The sequence below is a fragment of the Chiloscyllium plagiosum genome, chromosome 45 (assembly GCF_004010195.1).
Source record: "Chiloscyllium plagiosum isolate BGI_BamShark_2017 chromosome 45, ASM401019v2, whole genome shotgun sequence".
NCBI classification, from domain to species: domain Eukaryota; kingdom Metazoa; phylum Chordata; class Chondrichthyes; order Orectolobiformes; family Hemiscylliidae; genus Chiloscyllium; species Chiloscyllium plagiosum.
Window position 1 is genome coordinate 3,489,662 of NC_057754.1, and position 22,291 is coordinate 3,511,952.

The 22,291-nt window shown below is 48.3% G+C and overlaps 1 protein-coding gene across 1 annotated transcript in view; it reads left to right on the top strand.

Annotated features, from left to right (window-relative positions):
- The window catches only part of LOC122543832 (EH domain-containing protein 1), a 36,740-nt gene extending 21,718 nt beyond the window's left edge, over positions 1-15,022 (top strand). The window contains exons 3-5 of the mRNA XM_043682645.1: positions 34-446; positions 9,694-9,858; positions 12,808-15,022. Coding sequence (XP_043538580.1) covers positions 34-446; positions 9,694-9,858; positions 12,808-13,332 — 1,103 coding nt within the window. The 3' untranslated portion in view covers positions 13,333-15,022. The remainder of the gene's footprint in view (positions 1-33; positions 447-9,693; positions 9,859-12,807) is intronic.
- Positions 15,023-22,291: the final 7,269 nt, after the last annotated feature.

Below are 22,291 nucleotides of genomic sequence, written 5' to 3' on the forward strand. Positions count from 1 at the left end.
CTGACCCCCTTCCCCGTTGCTGGTCTCTTCCAGGTTATGACTTTGCGGCGGTGTTGGAATGGTTTGCTGAGCGGGTGGACAGGATCATCCTGCTGTTTGATGCCCACAAACTGGACATCTCTGACGAGTTCTCGGAGGTCATCAAGGCCATGAAGAACCATGAGGACAAGATCCGGGTGGTGCTCAACAAAGCTGACCAGATCCACACGCAGCAGCTGATGCGGGTCTACGGTGCCCTCATGTGGTCACTCGGCAAGATCATCAACACGCCCGAGGTGATCCGTGTCTACATCGGCTCCTTCTGGTCCCAGCCCCTCCTCATCGCCGAGAACCGCAAGCTGTTTGAGGCAGAGGAGCAGGACTTGTTCAGGGACATCCAGAGCCTACCGAGGAATGCAGCGCTGAGAAAACTCAACGACCTGATCAAGAGAGCACGCCTGGCCAAGGTAAGGAATCACAGAATCCTTCGGCCTGACGGTAATCCTAACTAAACTCGCCCCACCTGCCTGCTCCTGGCCCATATCCCTCCAAACCCTTTCCCATTCATGGATTTATCCAAATGTCTTAAAGTTGTGACTCTACCCCAATCTGCCAAGAGGTTGGAGGGGAGGGAACTAAATTGGTGGGGTGAGGCGTCCCACTGATTTCAATGGTGTGCATCACATCTGTTTGAGCCCTTCATGGTGGAGGTGTCGGCCTTTCGACCCTCTGGTTGTTACTGACCTGGGCCTTGCTCCATTTTCCCATCTGCTCCCTGTCTCTCTCGATTCGTAGCCAGGCCAAAGCCAGCAATGATCCCAGCCTTGAATCCATTCAACATTGGAGCATCCACTGCCCTGGAGGGTAGAAGATTCCAGACATTCATTGCCCTCTGTTCCTCAGTCCTTGACAGTCAGCCCCTTCTCTTGAGATTGTTACTGCCTGGGCAGGGAGACTGAGGCAATAAGGCACAGGAACAGAAATTAAGCCATTCAGCCCCTTGAGTCTGCCTTGCCGTTCAATCGTGCCTGATAAGTTTCTAACCCCATTGTCCTGCTTTCTCCCCAAACCTTTGATCCCGTTGATATTCAACCTATCTATCTCTATCCTAAACATAGTCAATGACCTGGCCTCCCCAGCCTTCTATGGCAGTGAATTCCATAGATTCACCATAGGCTCAAGTGGATTCTCCTCTTCGTTCGAAAAGGTCTTCCCTTACTCTAAGGCTGTGCACTCAGCTCCTAAGCTCTCCTACCAGTGGAACACCTTCCCAGTATCTACTGTGTCGACTGTTCAGTATTCTCCCGTTTCAATGAGACTCCCTTGTCCACCTTCTAAACTCCATCGAGTACAGACCCAGAGTCCTCACCATCTTTCTTGTATGTTAAGCAGTTCATTTCAAGGACCATTCTGGTGAACCTCCTCTGAACCTGTTCCAGAGCCATACATCCATCCTGAGATATGGGGCCCAAAACAGTGCACAATCCTCCAAAGGTGAAAAGTTGTGGCCCCAACACTGAGCCTTGCAGAACACACTTGTCACCGGCTGCCATCTTGAGAAGGACTCTTTTATCCCCACCCTCTGTTTTCTTCCAGACAGCCAAGTTTCTATCCATGCTAGCACCTGGTCTCTAATGGGGCCATTAGCTTACTCAGTAGCCTCCTGTGCAGCACCTTCTCACAGGCTGCCTTGCAGTCCAAGTAGATAACATCCATTGACTCTGGTCAAACCTGCTCCTTGCTTCCTCAAAGAACTCGAGCAGATTAGTCAGGCATGACCTCCCCTTGCTGAAACTGTGCTGACTGTGCCCTATTTTACCATACACTTCCATGGATTCCAGGATCTTGCCCATGACTGAGATTTGGTTAATCAGTCTGTAATTTTCCCCTCTTTGTCTTGCTCCATTTTTAAGCTGGAGTGTCACATTCGTGATTTTCCAGTTCTCTGGAATTCCCTGATTCTAGCGATTCCTGAAAGAATGACCATTAATGTGCCACCGCTTTCTCTTCAGCTGTCTCCCTTAGAACTTTAGGGGTGTAGTCCACCTGGTCCAGGGGGGTTTATCCATCCTCAGGCCTTTCAGCTCTGCCCCCTCTGTTGAATTTTTGAAATATTAATCATGTTTTCCACTGAAGTCTGATGTGAAGTAATTGAGTTCCTCAGCAGTTTCCTTGTTTCCCCACTAGTATCTCTCCACTCTCATTTTCCAGTGGACCCAATGTCCTCTTTTGCCATTTATATATCTAAAGAAACTAGCTAATCTTATTACTTGCTAATTTACCCTCATATTTAATTTTTTTTTCTTTTGCCTTCTGTTGGTCTTTGTAAGCTTCCCAATCCTTTGGTTTCCCACTGTCCTTCACCACAGTATATGCTTTCTCTTCTGCTTTGTTGCTATGGCCAACTTGGGAAGTCAGGGATTGTTGCTTCATCCTCCCTGCGCTAAGCTGCTTTTACCTCTGGATGAATGTGTCTCCTGAATTATTCCCAGAAACTCTTGCCATTGCTATTCCACTTTTTCCTGGTAGGCCGCCCTCCTAGTCAGTTCTACCCAGCTCCCCCCTCATGTCTGTGTAGTTGCCTTCAGCTGTAATACCATTATCTGATTCTACCTTCTGTCTCTCAAATTGCAGAGTGAATTCAGTCATTGGATCACTGCCTCCTAAGGGTTCCTTCACCTTGAGCTTCCTTGTCAAGTCTGCTTCATTGTATAACAACACTGAATCCAATATTGCCTGTTCCTTGGGCTCTAAGCTGCTCCAAAAAGCCATCTCTTAGATGTTCCACAAATTCCTTTTGCAATCCACTACCAATTCGACTTTCCCAGCCCACCTGCATATTGAAGTCCCCATGATCACTAACTTTGCCTTTCCTACACATCATGTGGTGTATCTTGCACCCCAGCTCCTGATTGCTGATTGGGGACCTGCACATGACTCCAGCTATTTTTTTAACCTTTGCAGTTCCCTAACTCTCCCCACCCGCATTCTGCACCATCTGACCCTACTTCGTTTCTTACTATAGGTATTAAATTTTAATTTCGTTCCTTACAATAAGGCAACCCCACCTCCGCCCACCTGCATACCTTTTCAATAGGACGTGTATTCAGCTTCCAACCCTGATCTCTTTAGAACATAGAACAATACAGCACAGAACAGGCCCTTCGGCCCTCAATGTTGCGCCGACCTGTGAATTATTCTCTGCTCGTCCCCTACACTATCCCAAAATCATCCATGTACTTATCTAAGGATTATTTAAATCTCCCTAATGTGGCTGAGTTAACTACATTAGCAGGTAGGGCATTCCACGCCCTTACCACTCTCTACATAAAGAACCTGCCTCTGACTTCTGTCTTCAATCTATCACCCTGCAATTTGTAGTTATGCCCTCTCATACACGCTGACGTCGTCATCCGAGGAAAAAGACTTTCACTGTCGGCCCTATCTAGTCCTCTGACCTTGTATGTCTCTATCAAATCCCCTCTTAGCCTCCTTGCCAATGAGAACAGGTTCCAGTCTCTCAGCCTTTCCTCAAGACCTTCCCTCCAGACCAGGCAACATCCTGATAAATCTCCTCTGCACCTTTTCCAATGTTTCCACATCCTTCCTGAAATATGGCGACCAGAACTGTACACACTATTCCAAGTGTGGCCGCACCAATGTTTTGTATAGTTGCAGCATATTGTGGTTCTGGAACTCAATTCCTCTACCAAGGAAACCTAATACACTGTATGCCTTCTTAACAGCACTATCCACCTGGGTGGCAACTTTCAGGGATCTATGTACATGGACTCCAAGATCCCTCAGCACATCCCCACTAACAAGAATCTTTCCATTGACCCAGTACTCTGCCTTCCTGTTCTTCCCAAAGTGGATCACCTCACATTTAGCTGCATTGAACTCCATTCGCCACCTCTCAGCCCAATTCTGCAGTTTATCCAAGTCCCCCTGCAACATTCTTCCACACTGTCCACTACTCCACCGACTTTAATGTCGTCTGCAAACTTACTAATCCATCCACCTATGCCTGCGTCTAAGTCATTTATAAAAATGACAAACAGCAGTGGTCCCAAAACAGATCCTTGTGGCACACCACTAGTAACCGGACTCCAGGCTGAATATTTTCCATCAACCACCACTCGCTGCCACCTTTCAGAAAGCTACTTTCTAATCCAAACTGCTAAATCACCCTCAATCCCATGCCTCTGCATTTTCTCCAACAGCCTACCATGTGGAACCTTATCAAAGGCTTTAATGAAGTCCATGTACACCACATCAACTGCCCTACCCTCATTCACATGCTTGGTCACCTTCTCAAAAAAACTCTGGTGCCCACCCCATTGCACCTGCCAGTTTTGGCTTGCTTACCTTATTCCTTAGACTACTTGCATTCTGATATAATCTGTCAGCCCTGTCTTTCTGTAGTCTGGAGAAAATGTAGGATCAAATTCCACCCCTAGGACCAAATTCCACCCCCCCCCCTCAATCCCCCCTCAGAGGGCACTCCTGTTCACCCTGAGACCAGTGAATCTCACTGTATTGCCTCCAGTGGATTTGTTAGCATCTCTCCTTCCCCCCCGAACTGTGCGCTCTGTTCCTCTTGGCCTTACAAAACCCTTGCTGACGTACGTGATCGGAATCATGAGGCATTGTGCAATGCAGTAATTTACAAGACCACTTGCGATATATTTCCTGAAATGTGACCCAGAATTACAGAACATGTCAATGCCGGGATCCCTCTAGCTGATGTCAGACAGCTTTTGAAAGCTACTTTGGGTCTGTCTTCCAGTTGCCCTGCAATGTCTTGTGGAGTGCTGATTCTCATGAGGAAGGCTAACATTGCACTGAACTCTGTTCTCTCATACTCTTCTCAATCCAACAGCACCTTCAGCCACCACCTTTCCATAGCTCTCTAATCAATGTTCCAAGTTTAATGCAGGCACTGCTGTCGATTTGGGAGTTCCTGCAAGCAATGTGAATTCTTTTAAATTCAAAAATAACTCTTAAAATTTCCCCAGCCCCCTCATAGTTGTGGGGCTTATTTCCCAAACACCTGGAGTGCAAGCCGTGAGATAGCGAGAGCGCTCTGTTTAAAGATTTCTCCTGACAGATGGGTTTGAAAGCCCACCAGTACAGGGAGGGACTGAGCAACGACCTGAATTTGGCCTCTTCCTTGGCTTTAAATCCCTACCTGTCTGTCTCTACTTAAACCAGGCCTCCGGTTAATAATGGTTCCATGTGGTTGGAAGGCCTGTACCAGTGGTGACACTTCTGAACCTGTGAGCAGAGAATTGTGTCCATTCCATTCTGTCCCAGTACTGTTTGTTCCTGAATCTGACACGCGTTTCTGTCCTGTATCATGGTGTAGCCTTGAGAACTGCTCTGTTTGGGGTGGGGGTGGATGACCAGCAGTATTGGAAAGGACTGACTATTCCCAGCAGCTTTTGTCTGCAGTGTATTGATTCAGCCCAGCCCAGAGTGTGGGGAATGAGTTTACTCTAGGAGGAGAGGGGGGATGAGCTGTTGAGGTGGCTCTGAACCCTGTAGGCTGTCCAATGTTGTCCCAGAATAAGTGATCATCCTCACTGCAGGATTAGACATAGGAGCAAAGTTGGCCATTCAGCCCATCAGGTTTGCTCTGCTGTTGAATGGCTGATCAACTCCTCTTTCCTGCCTTTTTCCCCCAAACCCCTGATTCTCTTCCTGATTAAAAATCTCAGCTTTGAATAACCTAGCCTCGACAGCAGTGACAAATTCCAGATTCACCACCCTTTTGAAAGAATTCCTCCTCGTTTCTGTCTTAAATGTGCGACCCTTAAATGAAAGCTGCATCTCTGTGCCTTCTGGACCTGGACTTTCCCACAGTGGGGGGGACCAGCCTACACTCATCCACCTTGTCAGGGTCTGTAAGCATCTTTGTTGCAGTTAAGTGGCCTCTCCTCCTTTCCAGTGAGTACAGGCCCAAACTAATCTTACTCAACTATTCCTTTGTACTGTGGACTGAGTGAACCAGCCATGGACTGTCTCCAATACCAGTATACATTCACTTGGGGAAGGGGACCGAAACTTTGCTTTGCTAGTTGCTTGGGAGGGGTGAAGGCAGCCATTAATCAGCCAGGTCAGCATGTTTCTCCCATCCCCTGTTGCCCTTGGAGGTACCTGTTGAGTTGCTGTCAGTACAAATGTTCGTTCACAGTATTCCAGCTGGGGTCTAACTAATGCTTTGTGTAGTTTTACCAAAAACTCCATCTGTATCTTCCCTTTTATCTTGACAGTAAAGGCCAACGTTCCATTTGTCCTTCCCCATAACCTGCTGAACCTGGATGCTAACTGTAATTTGTGGACAAGGACTCTTCCATTTTCTTTTAAGTAGCATCCATACTCTTCCTGCCCATGTGCCTCACCTCATATTTTCCCATGTTCTATTCCAATTTCCATGTTTTCATTGCCCCCTCACTCTACCTAACTCCATCCCTCTCTGCAGATTTCAGTTACTAATGTCAGTCATTATGACCCAGCACTGATCACTGTGGTGTTACTTAGAGGGTCCACCCTGGACATGGCCTGCCTTATCTGACTATCTTTTCTATTAGAGAGCCAGTCCTCCCTCTCTGTACTCCTGCTGGCTGTTAACTTTGTCTCTGTGCTGCTCTGAAGCTTGTGCCTTGAGCTGCCTTCTCCCACAAACCACCCTTTTTAAAAGAAATTTGAGATCCAGCTTTATGGCTGTCCTCTAATTTGATATTGATTCTTACAGCGTAACATGGGGAGGTAGCTGGCTTAAAGGTCTACAAGACTGTAGAGCGTTGTACAGCACAGAGACCCTTCAGCCCAAATCATCCATGCTGACCAGAGACCCTAAATTAGTCTAGTCCTGTTTCCCAGCCTTTGGCCAGTATCCCTCTTAAACCTTTCCTAATCATGTCCCCATCCAAATGCCTTTTTAAATGTTGTACTAACGCTGGCAGCTCATTCTGTACATACAGACACCCCCACCCACCCACCTTAAACCTATGCTACAGCCCTGTCCAAGTCTTTGAATCAACTTATGGTGCACCCTTATCAAACTCAGCATGTCATGCACAGCTCTCCCAATACATAGCCTTTAAGTCACGGATGGCCGTTCCCACTTTCAGTGTGAGCAGTTCAGTCTGTAACAGGGTGGTTTTTTCCCCCCCAGATGTTCTTAAATCACTTAAATGCCTAATCTTAAGTACAGCCAGTGTTCAATTTGCCCACCCTCTGGGCTTCAAAGTGTAAACCACCTGGACTGCAGGGCAATGACGTTTGAGAGTGGAATGTCTGGTTCCAACTATTTCCATTCCTGTTTCCCAGCACCCATGGGAAATACTTGTGTCCAGCAGTTGTACGAAGGTCATTGGTGTCGGATGAACCCAGAAGCCTTGATGTTCACAGCCACAATTTCTGATCTCGCCAGTCACTTGCAAGTTGGTATCAACTAAGTGGCCATGAAGCTGTTTAACTGTGAAAGCCCCACTGATGCACTGTTTTCTCTCTGGGAAAGAAAAGCCCCTGTCCCTACCCTGCGATCATCTGTTAAGGTGAATGCGCAGACCACATTGTTCAGGGTTGGCAGGTTTCAGGTCTCTAATTCCTGCTCTGTTTCTCCAAGCCCTGGTTTTGTTTTGGATTGCCAGCAACTAATGCACTGTGTGCTTTTTGTCGGGTTGGTGCTAATTTAATGTGTTGCAAAGGTGGCTGCTTGTTTAGCTGCAGTAGAGCAGCAGGAAGCCTGTGTTGGGGGGGGGCTGGGGGAAGTGGATCAACTGACCTGACTGGACTGGAGGCAGCAGTCTGGTATTGATACCCAGACAGTCGTGCAGCACAGAAACACCTTTTTGGTCCAACCAGCCCATGCTGAATGTAATCCCAAACTGCCTGCCTGCTCCAGGCCCATATCCCTCCAGACCATAAAGCCCATGAGCAGAAATGAGGCCATTCAGCCCAAGTCTGCTCCACCATTCAATCATGGCTGATATACTTCTCGAGCCCCAAACCTTTCCAAATCTTGCACTTATTGAAATGTCCTTTTAAATGTTGTAATCCTAGACCCTGGAAGTTGATTCCCCACACACCACCATCTGTTACAAAAACAATTTGGCCCTCGTTTCTTTAAGTTTCTTTCCTCGCCTTAAATATGCTCCCAGTCCTGAAGTGCCCTACCCAAGGGGAAAGAAAGCTCCCATTAACACTATCTAAACCCTTCGTGATTTTGCAAACCTCATCTCTTAACCTCCCTCCTAAGGAAAGCAAGTCCCAGCATTTCTTCACTCAAACTTTCCATACCCTGTCGGGCTTTGCAGAGGTGGCAAGGGGAGAGAATATCCAGTTCAGTATAACAGTGTGCTGTCTGAGTGCTGCATTGGTTTGTAACCCTGTCTGCACACTGGTTTATCTGAGGTAACTCCTTTCTCCTTTCAGCCTGCTTCAAAGCATCGATTTATTGTGAACACTGAACGTTTCCTAAAGCACGACTCATACATTGAATCCCACTGATTAAGGCAGTACTGTCAGTGACTGTGCAGGCTGACTGCGTCTCGGCTCATGTTTCAGTCTGGCTCAGCTATTCTCTCTCAACTCGTCCAGTCTTGCTCTTTTTTTTTTGAATGCTGGGTTATCTCTCCTGAAATCCTCCTGACTCTGCATCAGACTCTGTAACACTGTTAACTTTACCACGCTGTTAAAATAAATCCCTTTAGTCAAGATTAGACACTGAGCCAGATGATGAAACCTTTGGACAGGCAGTGAAAAGGCATGGCCACAGATCAGTCTCTCTCATCTGAAAGAGGTGGGGAGATTTAGGGAGGGAATTCGTACAGGGTCTGGGAAGTAAAGGAATTCCCTGGAATCCTTCTCCCAAAGCGGAGAAGACTGAGTTTAGCTGAGGTTGGATCCGGTGTCCCTCTGTCTCTATCGAACCTTCCTTGTCCATGGGGTGTATGTGGTTACGGAGTAAAGCTCCCTCTGCTGCCCTACCTTTGTAGTGCACCAAATTCTACTCCTCTCAATAGTCTGAGCTGTCTCCATCGTAAAGATGGAGAGCATGGAAGCAGAACCTTTGGTCCATGTGAACCAGATATGCCTAGTTTGGCTGATATCTCTCTCAACCCTTCCTATTAATATCCAGTTGGAAAGGCATCCAGATACCCTTCAATATAATTGTACCAACCTGCTCATTCCATACACGCAGCACTCAGTATGAAAACCTTGTCCCTCAGGACCTTTTAAATCTATTGCCTCTCTCCTTAAGCCTATGCCCTCTAGTTTTGGACTCCACCCCCCCCCCCCACCCTAGAGAAAAGACTTGACTATTTACCCTAACCCCTCCTTTTTTAAAATCTCTATAAAGGTCACCCCTCAGCCTGTGACACTCCAGGGAAAATAGCCGCAGCCTATTCAGCCTCTCCTTAGAGCTCAAACAATGCACCACTTTTGGTGTAATAAAAGTTAACAAAGCTGAGCCCGAATTAAGGTTGAAAACCCCAAAGTTGCCACCTCGGTTACCATCGAACACCTGAGCAGGATTGAATCTCCGAGCTGGCTCAGACTCTATGCCGACTCCACCTGGACCCCTTGCCTATGTTACTGGCCTACTGTTCAGTCCTGTCCAGTCCTCAGGTCACCCAGATGTGGCCACAGTTATGTAAACAGGCACCCCATCAAGCAGTGACTCTCTCCTCCTCCTCCTCCCAGGTTCACGCCTACATCATTTCCTCCTTAAAGAAGGAGATGCCAAGTGTGTTTGGGAAGGAGAACAAGAAGAAGGAACTCATCAACAGCCTTGGAGAGATCTACCAAAAGATCGAACGGGAGCATCAGATCTCTCCGGGTGACTTTCCCAGCCTGAAGAAAATGCAGGTACGTGAACTTCTCTCTCAACCTCCTGCCCTGACACCACAGCCTGCTGACGTCTGCTTCATCCCTGAACCCTCCCCACCTCATCCCTGACACTCCCTGGGGCTAAGGCTTAGCTACAGTTGGCGATTTTACACTTTTTAGGTTATTGGTGACGGGAGGTGGCCAGGAATTATGGAGTTAGGTTACAGGAAGGTCATAAGCTCATTGTACAGTTCCCCTCCTTGAGAGAGGATGTGCTGGCACTGGAGGGGGTGCAGAGGAGGGTCATGAGATTATTCTGCAGGTGAGGGTTGGCTTATGACTGCGGCAAAAGTGATGCTGGAAATCAGTCCCGATTTAGAGTGGTGCTGGAATAGCACAGCAAGTTAGGCACCATCCGAGGAGCAGGAAAATTGCAGTTTCGGGCAAAAGCCCTTCATCAGGATTCAGGCTATTTATAGATTGAGCAGACTGGGATTATACTCAGTTCAATGTAGAAAAATGGTATGGGGGAGAAGGGGAAAGTCTTTTCAAAACATGAAGGGAATAGCTAAGAGGCTGTTCCCACTGGCAGGTGAAACTGGAACTAGAGGGCACAGCCTCAAAATAAGGGGGAGCAGATTTTGGACTGAGCTGAGGAGGAACTTCACCCCAAGGGTTGTCAATCTGGATTTCCTTGGCCAGTGAAGTAGTTGAGGTTACCTCGTTGAGGGCAGAGATTTTTGAACAGTGAAAGAATTAAGGGTTACGGTGTCCAGGCATGGTGTAAAAAATCATGGAATCCCAGCAGTGTGGAAACAGGCTGAATGGCCTGTTGAGTCCACACCAACCCTCCGAAGAGCAGTAAGTAATGCAGTGACGTCAATCCATCAGAGTGCTCAGAAAGCCTAATCTCTCATTCTTCTTCAGGCACGAATTGGCAAGTCTGCCTGTGAGAGGTCAGGGTGCAAGAGGCAAAATTTCACTTGAAGGTAGCTCACACTGTGGGAGTTATTCTCTCAAAGGTTAGGCCACTGTTGGAAGATTGCATGCAGTTCTGGTCTCCTTCCTATCAGAAAGATGTTGTGAAACTTGAAAGGGTTCAGGAAAGGTTTACAAGGATGTTACCAGGATTGGAGGGTTTGAGTTACAGGGAGAGGCTGAACAGGCTAGAGCTGTTTTCCCTAGAGTGTCGGAGGCTGAGGGGTCACCTTTAGAGGTTTATAAAATTGAGGGGCATGGATAGGGTAAATAGGCAGTCTTTTCCCTGGGGTGGGGGAGTCCAGAACTAGAGGGCATAGGTTTAGGGTGAGAGGGGAAAGATATAAAAGAGACCTAAGGGGCAACTTTTTCACAGGGTGGTATGGGTATGGAATGAGCTGCCAGAGGATGTGGTGGAGGCTGGTACAATGACAATATAGAGGCATTTGGGGAGGGATATGGGCCAGGTGCTGGCAGGTGGGACTAGATTGGGTTGGGATGTCTGGTCGGCATGGACGGAGTGGACCGAAGGCTCTGTTTCCATGCTGTACATCTGTCTCTAAAAGGTGGAAATTGGTCTTCTCTCATTAAGCAAATGACTCAGCCTTTTCATGAAACAATTTCTGAATTTGGGGAGGGCACTAAACTGGGGGTGGCCAATGCTGAGGAGGATGACAAAGGTGTATCTGTGGACTGTGTGCACCAAACTATTTCTTAATCAATAGAAGTATGCAGAGGTGGTATTATCCAAGCCATTAATCTAGATTATTAGGATGATTAATTGAAACTACTTAATTAAATTGGGACAATTAATCCAGAGACCCAGTTCATGTTCTGCAGATCCAGGTTCAAATCTTGCTGACCTAATGGTGGCAATTGAATACCGTAAAATTGTTGTGGTTCTGTTCGCCGAGCTGGGAATTTGTGTTGCAGACGTTTCGTCCCCTGTCTCGGTGACATCCTCAGTGCTTGGGAGCCTCCTGTGAAGCGCTTCTGTGGTCTTTCCTCCGGCATTTATAGTGGCCTGTCCCTGCCGCTTCCGGTTGTCAGTTCCAGCTGTCCGCTGTAGTGGTTGGTATTTTGGATCCAGGTCGATGTGCTTATTGATTGAATCTGTGGATGAATGCCATGCCTCTAGGAATTCCGCTGACAACCGGAAGCGGCAGAGACAAACCACTATAAATGCCGGAGGAAAGATCACAGAAGCGCTTCACAGGAGGCTCCCAAGCACTGAGGATGTCACCTAGACAGGGGGTGAAACATCTGTAACACAAATTCCCAGCTCGGCGAACAGAACCACAACAACGAGCACCCGAGCTACAAATCTTCTCTCACTTTGAACAGTAAAATTGTGCAACGGAGTCAAGTGATCACCTTGGCTGCTGGTCAGGGCATTGAGTACAGGAGTTGCACACCTTTATCCTGAGTGAATTTTTTGAAATTGCACCTCATTAGCAAGGCCAGTCTGCCCCTCGATTCTGGGCCAGAGTTAAAGTGGGGGACTTTGTACTGAGACCTCAGTGTTGCAGGAATGTGTAGGGGAAAGGTATTGCTACAAGCACTCCATACATGGCAGGCACCAAGAAATCCAGTCAGGAATTCACGAGAAATGTCCTTGTGCAGAGAATGGGAGAACGTGGGGCTTCCTGTCTAGTTTTCCACCTTTTTAAGATGAGATGGTGTCACTTAAAAAATCAAAAAAGCTGCTGGAGAAATTTAGCAGGTCTGCAGAGAAACTGTTCCAAATCCTGGACAAGTCCTACCAGACTTGAAACATGAATGGGTTTTTCTCTGTGCAGATGTGGTGGGCCTACTGAGTTTCTCCAGCTCCTTGCTTTTATTTCAAGCCTCCAGCATCTGCAGTCATCTCAAATGCAGAGATGGGCGGAGGCTCTATTAGAGCTGACTGTGTACTGGATTGGGCCGGTTTCTGTGCGTCTCCTGTGGTGAGAGGTGGCTGGTTAGGGTAGTCAGAGGATCTGCCTAACATGATCTTTTTGTCTGTCTCAGGAGCACTTGCAGACGATGGATTTCACCAAGTTCCAGAGCCTCAAACCCAAACTATTGGACATGGTTGATGACATGCTGGCCAATGACATTGCCCGCCTGATGACCATGGTACGTCAGGAGGAGGCACAGATGCCCAAGCAGATTGTCCATGGTGGTGCCTTTGAAGGTACAATGAATGGGCCGTTTGGTGCTGGCTACGGTGAGGGTGCAGGCGAGGGCATCGATGAGGTGGAGTGGGTGGTGGGCAGGGACAAGCCCACATACGATGAGATCTTCTACACCCTGTCGCCGGTCAACGGCAAGGTGACGGGTGCCAGCGCCAAGAAGGAGATGGTGAAGTCCAAGCTGCCCAACACGGTGCTGGGCAAGATCTGGAAGCTGGCTGACGTGGACAAGGACGGCATGCTGGATGATGAAGAGTTTGCCCTGGCCAACCACCTCATCAAGGTCAAGCTGGAAGGCCACGAGCTGCCCAACGAACTGCCTGAGCATTTAATCCCGCCCTCCAAGCGGAGACATGAGTGACTTCCCTACCGTCCTCCTCCACCGCCCCCTCGTCCTGTCCTCCTTATCCCCCCGCGCCCCCCACCACCACCACACCCTCCTCCCTTCACCTTCCCACATCCAGTGGGACGCTAACCAAAGTGGTCAATGGCCAGTTTGAACACCTTGATGTCTTTTTTGATTTCACATCCCACCTCTCGGGTGCTTTGATTCCTTAAAACTTGGCTAAAGGTGCACCTTGCGGCTCTACTTCCTCACAGGTTGAGCCTAGGCCTTTGTGACCTGGAGAGGCATGCTGTGGCCAAGCTCAGGTTGGCACACTAACCTCTGGGAGCCATTGAGGACATGCCCTTGTGGGCACCTTGAGATTTAGATCCTGTCGTACCCACCCAGCAAATCACTGACTGACCCCCCCCCCCTCTGCTTTTGGATGCACAGCCACCCCTCTGTGCTGCTCAGAGCAACCCACAGCCACTCTCTCTTGATGGGCTAGCATGCTGGGGGGGCACTTGGCTCATCACAGACCTTCACTCTGTTTTTAAACCAAAATTATTGGCAAAGGCCTCAGACACTTTGTAAAATGCAGTTGAATTGATGCTCAATCTTTTTAAAAATATGCACCTTTTCCTTGGGGCTTTTAAATTCCAGACTTTTTTTGCGGGGGGGAGTTGGGGAAAGTATTGGAACACAATTTGCTACTTCAGACCTTGTGGAGGGATGTGTGGGGCTGAGAGAAAGGTGCTCTTTCTCTCAGCCTCTGGTCTGGGTGGTATTTCTTAAGGTGGGTGCAGAGTCTGGCTTTGCACCTTGATGGATCCAGTCAGTCAGACAAAAGCGTGGAGCTCCCAAGTGTGTCTTAACCCTCTGTAGTGTTACTGAATCGATAATGGCAGGGTGTGGGAGTCCCCTCCCCACAGGGTTGTAAACTTGTGTGGAAGTGTATGGTTTCCAACCCCCCCCCCAAATATGACACCGTCTCCAACTGGAGAGCGAGCTGCCCCAAAGCAGACCCAGTAGCGTCCTCTGCTCCTTTTGGACCCTGGTTGATTTGTGGTGGGGCAAGACTCTGTAGCCATAGAGGTCCCGCTAATGAAAGCATTTGAGCTGATTTCTCTCTCTGCGCTGTACCAGAGTTTTCTGCACATGCCCTGGTTTGGGGGGGGGTAGGGGAGCCAGTGGCTGTGGAGGGGGTGGGGTGAATGAGGTGTGCAGGGAGAGATGGGGTGGGTGAGGGGCTAAATACTTTCCCAACGTCTTGCCTGTTCCTCCTCGCTTTGTATCTGTCTCTTGCTCTCATCTGCTGTCTGTCAGTCTGTTTCTCTGACTCCATCCTCCTTAAGTCTGTCTACCCGCCTCGCTCTGCCTTTCCGGGGCACCTCTGGAAAGAATCAAACTGTGGGGATTACGATAGCAGGCCCTCAGTGTGCAGTCTCCACAGTTCAAGCTCCCTTGCCTTACTATCCCACCCCAAGTCCTTGTGGTTCCTGTGGCCCTTAGCGTTCAGATCATCTTGGACTGTGGGTGAGCGTAAGGGTACAATCCAGAGACTGGCTGGGAATAGCCGTACCCCGGGGACTGAGTCAACCCACCATCCCTCCCTCCAATTGTCTTGTGTTCTGTGTCATTGGCTCCCAGCAGCTCTTGTCATCTCCACTGTATACTGTTGAATTGTTGGATCGATGTACAAATAAAGATTTCAGTTTGAAACCAATGTGCACATTGGAATCCAATTATCCTATCACTGCTTGGGTTTTTTGGGCTATGCTGCTTTTCTGATATTGTTCAGGCCCAGAGGAGAGGCCTTTGTACAGGATTGACCCTGCTGTCTTACCCTTCACTGCACTGTGATGGACTCCTGGCTGACTGTCTCGCCCTGATCAGTTGACTGGCCAAGCTCACTGGAGTGACCGAGGGGAGGCCGTCTGGGGAGAGAAGCAGCCTAGGGCTGTAAATCAGAGCTGGAATCCTGAGAAGGCGAGCACCTCGGCGTCAAAACAAATTCCAGGCAAAACTTGAGGTCTGGCATCATCTGTGGAGAGGAAGCAGAGTTAACACTGACTCCAGTGACCTGTTCTGAACTGATGGTTCGGATAAGGTTGGTATATATGCTAAAGGGGTCGGGCTGACACTGGGTTGGTTGCAGTCCATGTGGTAGGTGCCAGAGTTTCGGATGAGAACATGGAGGAGGTGCTCAGACCCTAAAAACTCGAACTCCATAGAGTCCAGAAGGTGGCAGGGAACCCCAAGTGGAAAATGAGGTGTTCTTTCATCTTGTGTTGTTTTGCAGTGAGCCTGAGATAAATGCTGGCCAGGGAACACAGTGGGATGTTAAACTAGCAGGCAGCTGGAAGATCAGGTCACTTTCTCTGTACGTAGGTGTCCTGCAAAGCTCGTGAGTGTTTTGTGTCCCTGTAAGACAGGAAGCAGAATAACTGGCACCCTGTGATGCAAGCTGATGAGTTATTATCCCTCGTATTGAATTGACCTGATCTTCTGGCTGACTGCTGTTGCTTGAGGTCAGAAAGGGGAATGAATTTGCCAGGGATTTTGAGGGTCTGTGGAGTAGTGGAGGATGTTATACTGTGCCCTCACTGACATTGACAGTCCACAGCTCAAGTTTACAGCTGCCTCCGCAGAGCTGGGAGCTTCTGCAATGTGTCTGTGTGTGTCTCTGTCTGTGTGTGTCTCTGTCTGTGTGTGTCTCTGTCTGTGTGTGTGTGTGTGTCTCTCTGTGTGTGTGTGTGTGTCTCTGTCTGTCTCTGTCTCCTCTAATTCACAACCACCCCACCCTCCCTCCTCCCTTAACCTGTTGTCCTAAGTAACCTGTTCAGAGGTTATGACCCATCTCTGAAGCAGGTGGGACTTAAACACAAGCCTCTCAGTCCAGGGATAGCCATATTCTTTCTCCCCTTTGCATGGTGCTCCTGTGTACCTGTTTTTTAGGTAGTACAGTTGGTGCTTGAAGTGCATTTGAGTGTCATTTGGAGGGAGTGGATGTGGGCTGCCTTGCCCTGGATGGTGTCAAGCTTCAGTGTTAGAGCTGCCCCCATTCAGGGCAAGTGGAGCATATTCCACCAGACTCCTGGCTTGGGCCTTGGTGATGGGCAGGGCCTATGACAGGAAATGAGCCAAAACAAGAGAGTCAACAACTGCTTCTTGAAGAATATAAAAAGGAAAGAGTAGTGACCGTAAATGAGGATGAAAATGGCGTGGTAATAATGGGGAAACTGCAATGGCAGCGGCACTAAGCCAGTGTCTGTTTGCACAATGCAAGATCGTTTCTTCCCAAACACTGCCATTATGAACTTGATGAAATTACTGTAACGAGGGTGACGGTGTTCAGTAAACTGGGATTAAAGGCAGGTAAGTCTCCTGCACCGGAGGGTAATTAAAGGAGGTGGTGGTAGAGATATAGTGGATGCATTAGTTATGATATTCCAAAGTTCCCTGGATTGGGAATTAGTGAGAGTGGATTGGGCTAAGGGGGCCACCCTTAGTCAAAAAAGATGAGAAACTACAGACCAGTTTGGCCTCTGGCTCCACTTACTTGCCCACGACAATCATGGAGATCACTAAACCCCTGGAGGCGAGGGAAAACCAGGCTCAATTCACCAGTGTCAGCACTGCTTCATGAAGGGGCAAGTTGTGCTTGACTAACTCGCTGGAGCTCTTGCAGGATGTAACCAGTTGAGTGGATAATGGGGAATCCAGTGGATGTGGTGTATCTAGACTTCCAGCAGATATTTAGTAAAGAGCTACATCAGAGACTGATCTGGGAAGTTAGATCTCTGGGGTATAGTATTGGCTGACTGACACAAGCAGAAGGCCAGGAGCAATGGGACCTTCTCTGCATGGCAGTCAGTAACGGGGTTTGGATAGCTCATAACTCTTTTTTTTTTTCCCCATCCCGTCTCCTTTTTTGAATTAAGGTGTCACATTAGTGTGTTGCCAATCCACTGGCACTTTTCCAAGTCCTCTTTCTCTTCTCCCCCCCCCCCCCCCCCCCACCTGAGGTAGGGGAGTCCAAAATTAGATGGCATTGGTTTAAGGTGACGGGAAAGATTTAAAAGGGACCGGGGGTGGGTGGGGGCGGGGCGCAGCCTCTTCATGCAGAGGGTGGTGTTCGTCTGGAATGAGCTGCCAGAGGAAGTGATGGAGGCTGCTACATTTGAGGTTTAAAAGGCATCTGGGTGGGTACATGAATATGAAGGGTTTAGAGGGATATGGGCCAAGTGCTGGCAGATGGGACTATAGTAATTTAGGGTCTCTAGTTGGCTTGAACAAGTTGGGCCAAAAGGATGTTTCAAAGCTGTAATCTCTGGCAATGAGTGAAGGACTGGACTGATCTGAATAGCATTTTCAAAGAACTGGGCTCAGGCTGATGGACTGAATGGCCTTACTGTGCTCTGATTTTAAGGTTAAGTTGCAGTGGGGCAGCTGTGTGGGCAGGGCCTTTGAGCAACCGACTGTCGTTTTTAGATGATGGCTGTTGGAGATGCAGACAAGAGATGGGCATTAAAACTGGAGCAGAGAGGAGCTTCTTCTGCAATCTGTTCTCAGCACACCCAGGGAGCTGGGGCCATCTCGGAAGGGACTCTCTGAAGGGAATCCAGGGGGACTTGAAGAAATAAAGGTGTTGGGTGGTTGGTGGAACAACGCTGCCCTCTGGAGTGATAAGTGTGCATGACAGCCCACAAGTCATTGGTCACTGACCTGGTTTCCTCAAGCACCTGATTGGTGCTGCTTCGGCCTCCTGTGCTGCATTGCGGTGGTCCTCCCTGAAGACCATTGTTTGCAGCCTCCCTCAAGAAGAGGTGACTCTCGTCTTTACTGTTGTGCACATGGTCAAGAGTTACCTGCAGAGGCTGTGACTCTTTTCATTGATCCATATGAGGTTGAGGGGTGACCTTAGGGATATGGATCAGGTGAATGGTAGGTGTCTCTTTCCTTGGGTGTGGGATTTTGAGACTAGGGGGTATACTTTTATAGTCCTAGAGCTGTACAGCACAGAAACAGACCCTTCAGTCCAACTCGTCCATACTGACCAGATATCCTAAATTAATTTGGTCTCATTTATCAGCACTTGGCTCATATCCCTCAACTCTTCCTGATGCCTTTTTTAAATGTTGTAATTGTACCAGCCTCCACTTCTGGCAGCTCATTCCATACACTCATCACTCTCTCTACATGAAAAAGTTTGCCCCTTAGATCTGTTTTATCTTTTCCCCTCTCACCCTAAACCTATGCCCTCTAGTTCTGGACTCCATGACCCCAGGGAAAAGACCTTCTATTTACCCTATCCATGCCCCTCATGATTTTATAAACTTCTATGATACTCCATGGAAAACAGCCCCAGCCTATTCAGTCTCTCCCTGTAGCTCAAACCCTCCAACCCTGGCAACACCTTTCCTGAACCCTTTCAAGTTTCACAACATCTTTCTGCTATCTGGGGAATCCAGAATTAGTAGGAAGATTAAAATTTGAGAGATGGGCAACTTTTTTTTTTTAACAAGTGTGGAATGAACTGTTAGAGGAAATAGTAGATGCAGGTACAGTCACAATGTTTAAAAGACATTGGGTAAATACATGAACAAGAAATGTTTCGGACCAAGTGCAGGCAGGAGGGACCAGTTTAGTTTGGCCTGTCACAGACTGACTGAACCGAAGGATCAGTTTCTATGCTGAATGACGAATATGATGAGGGCAGCAGAGCCATTCTCATGCCCAGAGATCTTTGAGGATATATGCAAGGCATAGACCCAAATTTCTTGGTTAACTAGAAAAATTACAGCTAATATTAAACTTGGAAAGCAAGTATATAAACTGTCCAAAGATGGTTTGGAACATTTTTTAAAAATCATGCTACTTATAAAATTTTTTTTAAAAATTGAGTGCAAGAGGAAGCTGGCCAGAATATCGCATGCAATTCTGGTCTCCTTCCTATCGGAAAGATGTTGTGAAATTTGAAAGGATTCAGAAAAGATTTACAAGGATGTTGCCAGGTTTGGAGGGTTTGAGCTATAGGGAGAGGCTGAACAGGCTGGGGCTGTTATCCCTGGAGCGTCGGAGGCTGAGGGGTGACCTCATAGAGGTTAATAAAATTGAGGGGCATGAATAGGATAAATACCCAGGGTCTTTTCCCTGGGCTAGGGGGTATAGGTTTAGTGTGAGAGGGGAAAGATATAAAAGAGACCGAAGGGGCAGCATTTTCACAGCGGGTGGTACGGGTATGGAATGAGCTGCCAGAGGATGTGGTGGAGGCTGGTACAATTGCAACATTTAAGAGGCATTTGGCTGGGTATATGAATAGGAAGGGTTTGGAGGGATACGGGCCAGGTGCTGGCAGGTGGGACTAGATTGGGTTGGAATATCTGGTCGGCATAGACGGGTTGGACCGAAGGCTCTGTTTCCATGCTGTACGGCTCTGACTCTATTTAAGGTGACAGGGGCCAAGTTTTTTTTTAAGCATCTGTAGGAGCCTGGAATACAGTCAGTGCTGCTGGTGGAGGCAGACGCAATAGTGGCAATTGAAGGGCTTTTAGAAAAACAGGGCTGGAGGGATATGGACCAAGGGCAGGCAGAAGGTTAGTTTAATTTGGCATCATGTTTGGCACAGTATAGAGTGTCCGTTCCTGTGCTGTACTATTGTGTTCTTAAACAGTTTAAATTTCTATAAAGCTCCAAAGAAGGAATGAATTAATAAGGGAGCATTGATTCGGTTGAAAACTTAGTCTGGTGAATTAATAATGGAAAATGAGGCGCTGACAGGAATTAAACAGCCATTTTGCATCAATCGTCACTCTGTGAAGGATGAAAAACATTATGGAGAGAGGAACAAATGGGGACAATTACAATAACTGGAGCAGTGGTACTCTACAAAATGTGGCCTGACACCTGTCTTAAATAGATGGTGAGACAGAAAATATATTTTCTAAAACCCTCTTTGATTTGAGGAACGGTCCCATTAAATTGGAAGACAATAAGTAACTCTCCTTTAGCTTTCCCCCTTCCTCTTTGAATAGATACTCTAACCCAGTTAACACCAGTTATGGGGGAAATGTTATGTTAAGGCGGTTACTGATGCATGTTGCTCGGTTCAGTGAGTGGCGAATGGTGCATATTTGGGAAAATGTGCAACACTCTTGGCTGAACAGTGGGAGAATGCAGAACTCGGGGCTGCAGAGGAATCTAGGTGTTCGAGGGCATGAATCACAAAAGGTTGACATGCAAATGTATGAAAAACTGGAGTCCATGGATGGGAGGCTGGCTTGTGTGACAGACTGGGCTGTGTAGTTTCTCATGGACCTGGGCAAAGCTGTTGCCGTGATGTATCCGGATAGAATGCTTTCTATGGTGTGTCTATGAAAATCGGTGAGGGTCACGATGGACATGCCGAATTTCCTGAGCCTCAGGAAGAAGAGGTATTGTTGGGCTGCTTTGACCATCGCATCAACGTGGGTGGGCTAGGGCAGATGAGACCGAGTTGATTGTGGGCTTTTGGAACTCTTTCTCTCCCTGTAATAGGGGATGGAAATCGAGTGCGTGAATATCTCGATTGCTGTTTGTGGGATTTTGCTGTGTACAGCCTTGTTACCCAATTCAGGACTGCAGAAGAGCAGGAGGAGGCCGCTTGGCCTGTCGTGACTGTTGTAGCTCTCCAAATGAGCAATTCTCTGCCTCTATAGCTCAAACCCGCAACCCTCACTGTTCCTGAGAGCCGCTGAGCTCCACGATGGTGAAGGAGCTCAGCAGCTCACCTCCTGAAAGAGCTGAGGCCATTTGGTGCCCGGCTTTAGCGGGCCAGCCAATGGCAACCTCTGCCTTTTTTTTTGTTTAAATTTGGGATGGTCCCTTAAACCCAGTTCCCAAGCACATCCGAACATGACCCACCGACTAAACCTCTCCCCACCGTTCCCCTTGACCTTCAACTCGGGCTAGCAGTCAACGGGCAGACCTGTGTCCTGCAGGAACTTGGATATCCAGTTGGTTTCTCCTTTTGGGTGAGCTATGATTGATATTGGTAAAAACAATGACTGCAGATGCTGGAAACCAGATTCTGGAAACAGACCCCACCACCAGGGATATATTTCCCTCCCCACCCCTCTCCGCCTTCCGCAAAGACCGTTCCCTCTGTGACTACCTGGTCAGGTCCACGCCCCCCCTACGACCCACCCTCCCATCCTGGCACTTTCCCCTGCCACCGCAGGAACTGTAAAACCTGTGCCCACACCTCCTCCCTCACCTCCATCCAAGGCCCTAAAGGAGCCTTCCACATCCATCAAACTTTTACCTGCACATCCACTAATATCATTTATTATATCCGTTGCTCCCGATGCGGTCTCATCTACACCGGGGAGACTGGGCGCCTCCTAGCAGAGCGCTTTAGAGAACATCTCCGAGACACCCGCACCAATCAACCAAACCTGTCCGGACTTGTCCGACCTGCCCAGCTCCTTTTCCACCTATCCACTCCACCCTCTCCTCCCTGACCTATCACCTTCATCTCCTTCCCCACTGACCTATTGTACTCTATGCTACTCTCTCCCCACCCCCCCCCTCCTCTAGCTTATCTCTCCACGCTTCAGGCCCTCTGCCTTTATTCCTGATGAAGGGCTTTTGCCTGAAACGTCGATTTTGCCTGTCCTCTGATGCTGCCTGAATTGCTGTGCTCTTCCAGCACCACTGATCCAGAATATGATTGATATTGGCCAATCCTCTCCCTGTAGTGTATGCTGGCTTGCACCAGGGGGTGCTGGTTAGCTGGCGGTGTCAAGGTAGGGAGTCTGATCTATGAGCATTCAGTCATCTCCAGCACACCAGGGTCAAGCTGCTGTTCCGTGTTGAAATAGCTCCAGAGCCCAGACCTGAGGGACAGGGGTGTTTACTGGTCAGTTGACTGACCCCATGATCAGTCTTTTGCTATAACTTCTGTGGTCTGCGATCTTCTACTGCACAACCACCTGATGAAGGAGCAGCACTC